Source organism: Dipteris shenzhenensis, chromosome 1 (genome assembly GCF_047967505.1).
Source record: "Dipteris shenzhenensis isolate YYH24624 ecotype China chromosome 1, Dip_SZ_1.0, whole genome shotgun sequence".
In the NCBI taxonomy this organism is placed as follows: domain Eukaryota; kingdom Viridiplantae; phylum Streptophyta; class Polypodiopsida; order Gleicheniales; family Dipteridaceae; genus Dipteris; species Dipteris shenzhenensis.
The window spans coordinates 2,349,169-2,362,393 of NC_141596.1; the positions used below are offsets into that span (position 1 = coordinate 2,349,169).

General features: G+C 41.6%; 1 protein-coding gene across 1 annotated transcript; it reads right to left on the reverse strand.

Moving 5' to 3' along the window:
* Positions 1 to 8,636: 8,636 nt before the first annotated feature.
* Positions 8,637 to 10,950, reverse strand: LOC147905249 (uncharacterized). Its single transcript, XM_087395600.1, has one exon. The coding sequence runs from the start codon at positions 10,318 to 10,320 to the stop codon at positions 8,863 to 8,865; it is 1,458 nt and encodes a 485-aa protein (XP_087251726.1). The 5' UTR covers positions 10,321 to 10,950; the 3' UTR covers positions 8,637 to 8,862.
* Positions 10,951 to 13,225: the final 2,275 nt, after the last annotated feature.

The window sequence follows — 13,225 nt, forward strand, 5'->3', positions numbered from 1 at the left end:
AATTTCTCCCACCTAACTACATCCTAACTACACTTCTAGCTAACTACACTAACTAACTAACTAACCACTTTGCCTAGTTACCAAATGCACTTCCTTCAATTTTCCAATTTTTGCACCTTCTCGTTCCCGCCAACTCCCAAACTCCCGACTATCAACCGACTGTAAAAACTTAAATAGGCCCCCATCTTATGTTTCAAGAGCTTTACCAGTCCTTCCTTGCCCCCTACCACCGTCAGTTCTTTGCCTTTGTGCTCTCCACCTGTTCCGTTTCTCTGCATGGTTCCCCCACTCAAGAAACCTACAGTCTGAAATTTCTACTTCACCAAGCTCGACTTAGCTCGTGCTCTTGGTCGTCCTCGATATCGCTCGGCCCTCGAGCCATCTTTACTCCTCCTCGTTGTCTATGTGATCCTTTGAGACTTTTTTGCGCATCCTCTTTTTGACCGTTGATATAACGTTTGGCCCCCTACACAATACACTTCACGCCTTCTTCCATCCGTTCTCGGTCTCTTTTAATCCACCTAGGCTCAAAGTACCCACTACCCACTTCACCCTCCACTTCAACTCCTTTCCACCACACGAATAGCTCACATAAGGTGGACTTTTTTGATGCATTTGTTCTTCGTTTTCTATTTATTGTTAGGTTCTAAAGTCGTGTTGACCTTTAATGATTACTGTAATTCCCAAATGCCCCCCCGCTTCCCCCACCCCTAGAACTAGTTTTTTCTTTTCCCTTTTTATTAATAACCCCCCTTTCTATGTCTCTCCTAATTTTTATATAGAAAATGTCTCTCTTTAAAATTTAAATTAACCCTTCTAATTTTGACCCCCTTCTTTTTCATTTCTTTATACTTATTATTACCTATTTAAATCCTTTTGTATTTAAAACACTCTCGTAAATTTCTTTTTGCCTAATTTCTTTTTATGCTTCTAATTACTCTACACTAATAGTACATTTTAGTTTTTCTTAAGCTTAATTTTTATTTATTTGTAAAGATTACTTCTAAACCTTATCACTTTTTTATTTTTCTCGCTTTCCTTTCTTTTCCATTTTTTCGTTTTCTAATATCGCGAAACTTTTAAATAGTCACATCCCTTTTTAACCTTCTTTATCTATATAGCCTAATTTTTTCTAAATGGTTTCTCCTAAGATTTTTTCTCTCCCTACCTTCTATATGCTCATAACTTTAATTTTGTCCATTAAACTTAAATTCTCATTCATTTTTGGGAAATGCTTATGTCTATTCTTCACTGCACCTCCACTTAATCACCGCCACGCACTCCAATTCCATATCTCTCAACAAATTTACTCCCAGCTCTTGCTCCCACCTCCCAAACAATACACTTAAGTCATCATGGTCCTTGATGTTTTGGCTCTTTTCATTACTCTTTTGACCAACACTATTTTATTCCACTAACCTTTTTGGTTTTCACCTTTTTAAGGACTCTTATAACCCAAACAATTGTCAAAATTGCCCACTTTCCTCTCCATGCATGATATTGATGTTATTAGGACTGCAACGGAATCAATTTACTTCCGCACTACTAAATTATAACCTACCTTGCTCAACTACATATTTCCCATTCCTTAAAATTGCACTTCTTAATACTTCTTAACCTCTTTGGGTAGAGAGTAGATCATCACACTAGGTGATGACCTACTGTCTCACCTAGTATGTTGTATCCTATTGGGGCAAAGGTGGGTACACACACACACACACACGCACACACACACACACTTTCCTCTTTTTCTCTTTTGTCCTTGCAATCTACCTTTTCTTCCCTTCAAAACCCTTTTTTAAACTACCTCTCAAAATTTCCCCCCCACTCTCTCTCTATCCTTCTTCTTCTTCTTTTGCCTAATTTTCCCTAAATTCCTCTTTCTTTCCCAATTTATCCCCTCTCTTTTCCCCTACTCTACTTGAGTATATTCTCCACTATCCTTTTTTCTCTTCTTCCCATGTAAATTACATTTCTTACCTTTGTACCCCTTTCAATAAACCCCTTTTAAACTGCAATTCCCCGGTCTCTCTTTCTCTCTCTCCTCTCCAAAAACTTCTTTCCCACACACAGACTCTCTCTCTCTCTCTACCCATCTCTCCACTTTTTCCTAATTTCCCCCAAATCCTTTCCCTTCCCAACTCATCCCCGACTATCCTAAGTTTTCGTTATTTTCTCCTAATTTTATCCCAAAATTTTCCCTAATTTTTTCCGAACTTGATGTTCCAAAATCTCTTTAGTTTTATCCTAATTTTCTTGGGTTTTTCCTATATTTTATCCTAATCCCCCCCGGCCCCCCTCTATCTAATTCCCCTCTCTCCCTATTTTTCCTTAATTTCTTCCTAAAGTCTCCATATTTCTTGCCTAATTTTTTAAATTTTTTCTAATTTCTCCAAACTTTATCATTTTCTTTCCTTTTTCTTAATTTTTCCTAATCTTCCTTATTTTCCTAAACTCCTAAAATTTCCTATTTTCCCCTATTACTCTTAATTTTTTTCTAAATTTCTTTAGTTTTATCCTAATTTTCCTAGGTTTTTCCCTATTTTTTATCCTAATCCCCCCTCCCCCCCTCCATCTAATTCCCCTCTCTCCCTATATTTCCTTAATTTCTTCCTAAAGTCTCCCTATTTCTTGCCTAATTTTTTTAAATTTTCCTAATTTCTCCAAACTTCATCATTTTCTTTCCTTTTTCCTAATTTTCCCTACTCTTAAACTCCTAAACTCCTAAAATTTCCTATTTTCCCCTATTACTCTTAAATTTTTCTAAATTTCTTTCTTGATTTTTTTCATTTTACCTAATTTTTCTAAAATCGCTCTTTTTTTCCCTTATTTTCTCCTCTCCCTAAATTGTCGTTGTTCTCCCTATTTTTCTCCTGTCCCTAATTCTCTTTAATTTTACCTACCCCCCCATCCCCTCTCTTCCCTAATTTATCATATTATTCCCTTTTCCCCCTATTTCCCCAAAATTTTCCCTCTCTCTCCTTCTGCTCTCTAATCTTCTCTCTCTACCCCTACCTCTCCCTTATTTCTCCCCACTCCTCTTTTTTTCTCCTTAGTTTTCCTTTACTTACCTAACTACACTAACAAACTAACCAAACTTCCTAAACTACCCCCAACTCCCAAAATTTCCCTCGCCTAACTACATCCTAGCTACACTTCTAGCTAACTACACTAACTAACTAACTAACCAATTTGCCTAGTTACCAAATGTACTTCCATCAATTTTCCAATTTTTGTGCCTTCTCGTTCTCGCCAACTCTCAAACTCCCGACTATCAACCGACTGTAAAAGCTTAAATAGGCCCTCATCTAATGTTTCCACGACTTTACTAGCCCTTCCCCGGCCCCTACCACCATTAGTTCTTCACCTTTGTGCTCTCCACCCATTCCATTTCTCTGCACGGTTCCCCCACTCAAGCAACCTACACTTTGAACTTGCTACCTCACTAAGTTCGACTTAGCTCGTGCTCCTGGTCGTCCTCGATATCGCTCGGCCCTCGAGCCATCTTTACTCCTCCTCCTCGTCCGTGCGATCCTGTGAGACTTTTTCGCGCAGCTTCTTTCTGACCGTTGATATAACGTTAGGCTCCTACATAGTCCACTTGCTCCATGGCTTCTTCCATCTGTTCTCGGTCTCTTTTAATCCACCTAGGCTCAAAATACCCACTACCCACTTTGCCCTCCACTTCAACTCCTTTCCACCACATGAATAGCTCGCATAAGGTGGACTTTTTCAATGCATTTGTTCTTTGGTTTCTATTTATTGTTAGGTTCTAAAGTCGTGTTGACCTTTATTGATTACAATAATTCCCAAACGCCCCCCCTCCCCCACTTCCCCGACCCCTAGAACCACTTTTCCCTTTTCCCTTTTTTCTCCCCTTATTAATAACCCCCTTTTTTATGTCTCTCCTAAATTTTTTTTAAAAGTCTCTTTAAAATTTAAATTAACCCTTTTAATTTTTTAATTCCCTCCTTGTTATGTTTGGCTTCTTCCCTCTGCTTTTTCATTTCTTTATACTTATTATTACCTCTTTAAATCCTTTTGTATTTAAAACACTCGCATAAATTCCTTTTTGCCTAATTTCTTTTGATGCTTCTAATTACTCTGCACTAATAGTAAATTTTATATTTTCTTAAGCTTAATTTTTATTTATTTATAAAGATTACTTCTAAACGTGATCACGTTTCTATATTTCTCCCTTTCCTTTTTTTTCCATTTACTCATTTCCTAATATCGCAAAACTTTTTAAATAGTCACATCCCTTTTTAACCTTCTTTGTCCATATAGGCTAATTTTTTCTAAATGGTCTCTCCTAACATTTTTTCTCTCCCTATCTTCTATATGCTCATAACTTTAATTTTGTCCATTAAACTTAAATTCTCATTCTATTTTTGGGAAATGCTTATGTATATTTCTTCACTGCACCTCCACTTTATCACCCCCATAATTCTCTTAACATAGTTCAACAAAATCCATACAACTTTGCACTCATAATTTTTACAACTAGCTTAGTAAGTCAATGGTTAAGGATTTATTTTTTTTGTGACTCTGATAACAAGGGAGGGGTGTTTATGACACCTGTCTTCCCAACTAAGGTTTAACTGGTTCTCACCATGTTTTTCTTGTTGGATGGTGACAAGTATTCTGACTCCCCTCTTCAATAAAAATGATGCTTGCTACGAGTTATCCAAGCTCAACTTCTATGCGTTTACTCAAAATCATATCATTTTTTCAAAATGGCCTTATTAATAGGTGTTCACCAACTTGTATAAACAAGCCTCAATGTATGGCCAAGGAAAGGATTTATAAATGATACTGTTGTGAGTTTGGTGAAGATTGTCGAGCATACATGGAATTAGATTCTTGACGGCCCATTGTGAGGACACACAGTAAGACTGGAAGACTCTAAATAGTAGGTGTGAGTGCAACACTAAGGCCTTAGTGTAGGCACAAGAATTATTAGCTCAAAACGAATGGAAACTACCTCTTGCTGCCCACCATGTGCCTCAGCTTCCACTTTTCCTCAGCTTTAGCACATCTTGACTATTGGGTTCTCTCCCCCATCGTAATTGTGTTCCCCTTCCTACATGTGGGAACCATTGTCACCTTTTTGTTGGCCTTTTGTTTTGCTAGGCTCTGTTGGAAAAGCGGGGCGATGGAGTTGGCACCGAGGCTCGGTCGAAGTCTAGTGTTGGGCACAAGAGAATGGGCTGGGAGGAGCACCCAAAAAAAAAGGGCTGGCTGGGTCGATGGCAGAATAGGGGTGGAAGAGATAAAATGGAAGGAAGGTGACCAAGAGGAAGGAGGGCTGTCATGGCAGGCATGCAGGGGAGCACAGGCTCAGAAGCTCTTCGTCCAAAGCTTTTACTATTTACAAATATCTTAGGCCCATACCGGGGCCTTGTAGCATATGGAAGTACAAAAGCCCCAATTTGCTTTGTCATTACCTATGCTCTGCCTTTAGAATGCCCTACCTATCTTAGGCTAGGGCCTGGGGGCATATGGAACTATACAAGCCCCAATGCCTGGTCATTTACCCATGTTGATGCCTCTAAGACACCCCGTCCCATAGTTGATCTGCCTTTCCAAGCCTTTAGAAATGGGCACCACCCAAAAGCTGAGCTTTATCTTGTTTGAGCTATTTGAACTCGCTACACAAGCATCCAAAGCTCTTTTGGGCTTGTTACGAGCCTCAATGAGGCTTTTGGTGCAATAGGCCCCTATCGATCAACTATCTTGCTTTCACAAATATGGTCATGGCCTTGCTTTCACCTCTTACACAAACCTCAAAAAAATAAATTCTTCAGCACAACCCCTCCCTGAGATCTAAAAAACCTACAAGAATCAGACACAAACAAACTGAAGAAACTTTTCACATAAAAAGGCAAGGGGAGGGAAACATATGACACACAATCTAGCCCCATGCATTTAAACTCACACAGCTTTGAAAAGCGCCTCTCATCTTCCCCACATTGTACGGACACACAGTCCAAGAAGACTAGAAAACCCCCAAAGTGAATTGACTTAGAGGGGGGATCGTCAGTGAATTGAAAATAGAGTGCTAACATGGAAAATGAGGTCCTCAAAGTAGGAAAGAAGACAGCTAACACAAGATACCATGTTGAGACATGCTCTATTCATACACCATGTTGAAACATGCTTCTGCACACAACGCTCACAATGAAGGGGGAGAGAAGAGACAGTAGTTTGATGGCTATACAAATGTACGCTCTTTCTTTCGAAGAAAAGGACAATATATATATTGAACCCTACATCACTAGAGGGTTGCTCTTTTTGAAGAATTTGAAATGAATTCCATGCCATTGGCATATTGTGCATTGCATGAATTTGGCAATTCCATGGATGGGGTGATAGAAGCTAGATGGAGTTTGCTTAAGATACATTGCAAAAGTTTGCCAAAAATTTCATCTATTTTGCTTCCCATGCACCCATCACGAGGTACGCACAGATGTACTTCGAAGGGGGATGATTTGTGTTGACTATTGTATTAGTGCTAGTAATTCATATGTTAACATTTGAGAAGTGTGAAGAATAGCCAAACCTTCTTTATCATACATTAGATATGTGTGGATGCTTATGACAAACTTGCTATTCACATTATTAGATTTGACCTAAGTTGCCTTGGAAAAGATGAAGTTTCTTTAAGAAGCATTATAAGTAGCACCACAATCTGGAATTACCATACTATAATGTAAAACTAGCAATAGCCTAAATGTCTGAGAGATCAAGCAATCCTTGATTATTTGAATTGTCTTTTGATCTATTGAGATGCCATCCCATTGAGATAATAGTGTCTAAGTATTCCAAGCCAAGGAAAGACCACGTAATATGTATGCTTCGAGGAGTTTTGCCAATCCTTGATGGCATGAATTTTCTTTGGATCTTCATCAATTGAAACATTGTGTCCAAGAATTCTAATTGTGCAAAACTTACTCTTTTCTATGTTGATCTAGAGTGCCATTAGCTTGAGTGAATTGGCTTGAAGAGCCTTAGATGTTCTTTATGATCAATCCATGTTGTGTTGAAGACCAAGGCAACATAAAAAACAATGAGGTAAGCTTGAAAAAGTAGTTCAATATGATTCAAAAGTGTTATCTAAAGGGAATGACCACACAAAGAAAGACTTCAACCTTTGTTTAAAATACATTATAATATTCATAGCTTATTGCTTCATTCTTTATTAACTTCTCAAATGTGAATTTGTTGTAGCCTTTGCATTGATATTTTAAAGTCTTTATAATGAAGAAATTGATAAAAGGCATGATAGAGGGTAGTCCATATGTAGAGATGTGTAGGCTTGTTCTTTTATTTTCAAGCAATAGGGCATGTTCTCACAAAATAAGTTGCAAATGGAACATGTCAAACAAATTTTCTTGCTTCTAGATGTGTAATTTGCAACATGTCAAACAAATTTTCTCGCTTCTAGATGTGTAGTTGACTATCTGAAGGGAACCTGATCACGCTAGAGTTGGGAGATAGCATGGGAGATAGTTCATGCATTAACTAGTGAGGATTATTGACTCCTAGCCTTGAATGTATGGCCAAGGGAAGGATTTATAAACGATATTGTTGCGAGTTTGGTGAAGATTGTCAAGCATACATATGGAACTAGATTCTAGAAGGCAGACTAGCTCAAAACGGCTGGAAACTACCTCTTACTGCTCACCCTGTGCCTCGACTTCCCCTTTAGCGCATCTTGACTATTGGGTTCTCTCCCCCATTGCAATCGTGCTCCCCTTCCCACATGTGGGAAACTTCTCCCCTCCCATTGTCACCTTTTTGGTGACCCTTTTGTTTTGCTAGGCTCTGTTGGAAAAGCAGAGCGAGGGAGTTGGCACCGAGGCTCGGTCGGAGCCCAGTGCGGGGCAGAAGAGAACCCAGCCCAAAATGGGCTGGGAGGAGCACCCAAAAAAAGGGCTGGCTGGGTCGATAGCAGAATAGGGGTGGAAGAGGGTAAAATGGAAGGAAGGTGACCAAGAGGAAGAAGGGGGGCTGTCATGGCAGGCGTGAAGGGGAGCACAGGCTCAGTCCAAAGCTTTTACTATTTACAAATATCTTAGGCCCATACCAGGGCCTTGGAGCATATGGAAGTACAAAAGCCCCAATTTACTTTGTCATTACCTATGCTCTGCCTTTAGAACGCTCTACGTATCTTAGGCCAGGGCCTTGGGGCATATGGAACTATACAAGCCCCAATTTGCCTGGTCGTTTACCTGTCGTCCCTATATAATTCTCTCTACTAGTCCTAATGAGATAGCATGCCAATATTCGACAGACTATCTACAGCATACCCGACATTGACTATAATTGATAAAAGGCCTGACAAAATGTGATTGCTCAGTATGAATGAAGAGCGGCCTCTGTCCAATACAGCCGATTGCTCTTCAAAAGCAATGTACCTGCCAAGAGAGTTGCTTACACAACTTACTACATCATGTTACGAGAATAGATTTTTTATCTCTAACATTCAAAAAGGTCTCATGGAAAAGAACTTACCTCCGTTGTCTACTTGAGAAGCTTATCCATCAAAGAGATGGCACATGATGATAGATAATCCACTACAACTTGGAAAAACTTCTTCATTTTCTGTTTTTACCCCCAAGAAACTGTCTTCATTTTCTGTTTTTACCCCCAAGAAACTGTCTTCATTTTCTAAAAGCCATTGATGCCACAAATAAAAGTGCATCCGCGTTAACAATCTAAGTCGTTGACGGACATCACTGAAAGCTTTATACTGGTGCTCTCAAAAGGATGTTAGACAAATACGGAAAGACAATAGATGTAAACACGCTTCCCCCAAGCAGCTAAGGTCTGGTTATGAAGTCACAAAAAATGAAGACTTCATACTACCTTCCCCAGTTGAGGCGGCAAGAACACCCTCACTTCCCTCTCCTCCGAGAAAAGAGTATGTTTAGGCACCATGATCTCCAGACCTGCACTGGCCTCCACATAAAACGCCTTCAGCTCAGCATTTTCTGGTATTCTGGTTGCAAGTGGAATCTCTCGAGTAAACTCACCTTGGGGACAGTGCTCTGGATTTGTATCCGTTAACATCAGTGTCCTCTTGCCCCTAGTGATAATAGGCATTCTTGCTGTGCTGATACAATGAATTTTCACGACGCCATGCGTAGCAGTGTTACGCCACGATACCCTTAACCTTTTCATATCTGTGAACGGTAAACTCACCATAATCAAATAACCCTTCTCATCTTCATATATACTCTTTGCTCCTGTAACTGGCCCGGAGGCCTCGAGTATAACCCCTGAGAAATCAGCAAGCCATGGACTATGGTCACCCTGCGGGATTTCTTCACCCAACACTTCGACTAAATGGTTGCCGTTCGGAATACAGCAGTCCTCATCGTTACCACCGGCAAGTTCACATTTTCGTTTCCTCTTCTTCAGAGACGAGGCAGTAAAGCTACTCCAACCGATCTGACCGATCAGCTTGCAGGAGAGATTGAGAGTGGAACCACCAAACTCGCACGAAGCTTTAGGTGACCGCTGTGTTTTGGCTGAGCCATTGGGGCACTTGCTAAGTGAGCACACATCTGACCTGTCGAATTCCAAATCCGTGCAGGGCAGCGTACGCCACGTTGAAAAGTCTCCTGCTTCAATCGGCAGAGAGAAGTTGAGATCTCTGCCAGTCAGTTCCACCCATTTCTTCCGATCTTCTTCGCTTACATGGGACAAATTTGGATTGCTCACAACTTCAATTCCATGGACACACTGAGGATTCGATAAACCTCTGTAATGTTTTCGCTGCATCCTGTGAGAGCGACAGAACCCCTTATCGACACTGAAAGGGAACTGAGGCTCTCCAAATCGGGCGTGCCCGTTCATGTAACTCCGAAGCTGCATTTTACCCAGCGCGTTCTCGGGTCTCCCCCTGAAAACCCACATATACATGTTCTCCATATCATGCTGCACAAGAAATTGATCAAGCTTGAGACCCAATTTATCTGTTAAAACGGGCCTGAAATAGTGATCGAAGAAGAACCATGCTCCCCAAATGCTGTCTCCCCGCCTGACCAATCTTCTGCCTTTGGAAGGAGTCAGGGTCCGCGTGTACTGTACTTGGGTCGCAAGACGCACATCCAGGATATCGGGCGAAGGCGACTTGGAAGGCCATGATGGACTAGGAGTGCCGATCTCTACCGAAAGCGGTAGATTAATGTCGGGAGGACGGCCTGCAGCTGTTAGCCTGGATGCATCGCAATCGTCGTGAAGGTTGCTGTCCATGGAAAGCAGGGTGGAAGGGCTCTCGATGGATAGCATGGTGAGCAGAGCCTCGGTCATGGTTGTGATTTTTTCGAACTAGCCAAGAAGAGTCGTTATTCTAAGCTGCCAGAAGGGCGGAAGCCGTGAGAGGGAGGCGAGATCCCTCATTTCCACGCTCCCTTCATCTTGAAAGAGGCGTTGAGCCTTCTGAGGGGGGCAGAGAAGGTGGCAGACGGGACGAGGGAAGGGAGAAGGAAAACTCTTTTGGAGAACATTGGGGTGAGGAAGCTGGGGGGTTGCTGAGAAGAAAACATTAGCGAAGAGGGTGGAGGGGGGAAGAAGGGTATGTACTATGAGGGAGGGGAGATGCTGAGGAGGAGGCAAATGGCAGGAAATACTTAAGCTAAAGGGGGGCTGCCGAAGTGAGAGGAGTGGTGATGAAGGTGATGATCCTGGGTCTCCATGGAGGAGGAGGAGGAGGAGAGGAAGAAGGAGAGCTTGGCAACAGAGAAGAAGAGGAATGAAGAGAGCTTAGGAGAGAGGGAGGAGGAAGGAGCAATGGTGTGTGCAACAAGAGTGACAAGAAGGCTTTCTTTTTAGGTGAGTTGAGTGAGTGCACATCTGAGGTCGGCAGTATTTGATGAGAAGAACAAGACAAAGCATGGCACGGACTCTCTCTGGTTCTCCCCACTGGGCACTCTCTCCTCCTCCTCCTCTTCTTCAACTCTTCCTATGATAAGTGCACACACAGACGTGCATGAGACGTTGATGTCCTGTGTCTCTGTCTTCCTCACTACACTCTCTCTCCCCTCTCTCATTGGCTTGATAACGAAGCACCACAGCTTGCCTTATCTCAGTACATATCTGCCTCACTTGTCTGTCTCTCCCTCTCTTCTCTCTCTCTCTCACCACAGCTTGCCTTATCTCAGTACATATCTGCCTCTGATGTCTGGTCTGTCTCTCCCTCTCTTTTCTCTCTCTCTCTCTCTCTCTCTCTCTCTCACACACACACACACACACACAACCCACGAGTGAAAAATGCACTTCCGTCTCTCTCTCTCTCTCTCGGGTGTATAAAACCCAAATGAGACAATGGAGCTCACCAAAGACCACTCACCCCACCAAAAGACATCCCAATGCCTTCCGCAACTAGACCTTGCCCCACTCACTAGGCTCTAGCCCTTATACCATCTTGAACTCCTTCTTAGAGCTCGTCCCCATGAAGGGGATTTTTTAATTGCTAGCTCAAGCAAACATCACTAGCTCGCTCACATCTCTACATGCTACCATTCAATGCTCCAGAACAAAATACAATCCACATGGACATTTTGCATAGAATGCTAGTTCTTATTCTATTGCAAAAGAAGCTTTCCAATTCTCTGGCTGCCAAGGTGTCCCTCAACCCAGCTCATTGACTCCCCAAACTGTCTACAAATCTCCAAGACGCAAAAAGGGGACTTGGTTAGCTCGTTTATTAGGGACATGCTAGCAAGGCTGGAGTTTGTGAGGATCACTAGTGCATGGGGATACTGAACTACCCTACTATGGGAAAAGCTAATGCCTCATTTATACTTCTAGGAACAAAGCTTATAGCTTCTTATTGAATCTTCAAGTATCACCTCCATGTGACTCAAGGTTAGATTCGATCATCGAGGTATGACGTATGATACAACTCTTTCTTTGTTTTTCGCAATACAACAAACAAGGCTTTGACAATTTTGGTGTTAAAGGAGAAAAGTTTACATTCTCGAGGAGGGCCACTTGCCAAGAGCCCTAGAAGCTTGTCTCAACCTTCTCCCAACCTAGAAATGATGAAAGATGCAATTAGGCTAATGAATGGGATCCATGTAGCAAACCCTGGACTTGATGGGGCCTAGTGGGCAACTAGTGGCTCTAAAAAACAAAATTTAAATGGCTATAAGCATATGTTCTTGAAGCAAAGGTGCCATTTCCTTGGGTCACCCTATTCATTACTCAAGGGTGCACTTCTCTTTGAGTCCTCTGCTGGTGTAAGTGCAAAGGTAGCAAAAGTCCCTTGGTGAAAGAAGGAGTCACAAACTGGTCTCACCTATCCAATACACCTTAAGATTTGGATGCACTTTAATGTTTGAAACCTAATGGATTTAAGGAGGTTGTAATGAAATTAGAGTCAACATACAAGTAGTGGAAGGTTGAAAAAGGCAAAGCTTATGTAGATAAGCCATAACCATGATTTTCCTATTCATGAAAGCAAAAATGGGACTATGAAATTAGAGTTTACATAGGAGTAGCTACTAGAATGAAAAAGGCAAGTAATGATGATCAAGCATATGTAGATAAGTCATGGCCATGATTTTCCTATTTATGAGAAGGAAAAATGGGACTTACTCGAGTTTGGGAACTCAAATCAACTTTAGTTTCATCCAATCAATGATGTACCTTCTAAATGAGGCAGCACCTAAAAAATGGAAAAGGCCAACGTCTCATTTACACTTCTAGGTAGGGAGCTTATCCCTTAAGTGGGCTTATAGGATAAAAAATAGCTTCTTGTTGAATCTCCCACTATCGAGAAAAAGCCTCCATGTGACTCAAGTCATCCAAGTAGGATGTATCGTACACCTCTTTCTTTGTTTTTGGCAATGCAAGCTCTGACAATTTTGGTGTTAAAAGAGAAAAGTTTAATCCTCTAGGAGGGCTTGTCTCAACCTTCTCCCAACCTATAGAGCCTATAGGTTAGGCTAACAAATGGGGTCCAATGAGCACATCTTGACTTGACGGGACCTAGTGGGCAATGACTGGCTCTTAAAAAACAAAATTTAAATGGCCATTAGCATATGCTCTTGAAGCAAAGGTGCCATTTCCTTAGGTCACCCTTTCATTACCAAATCAGGTTTAAGGGCGCACTTCTATTTGAGTCTTCTAGTAGTGTCAGTGCCAAGGTGGAAGAAGTCCCTTTGTGAAAGTAGGAGTCACAGACCGGTATCCAACACACCTTAAGACTTGC

What these genes read in the sequence shown, in the direction of transcription:
- LOC147905249 (XM_087395600.1), bottom strand. Translation starts at nt 10,320, where the DNA reads ATGACCGAGGCTCTGCTCACCATGCTATCCATCGAGAGCCCTTCCACC.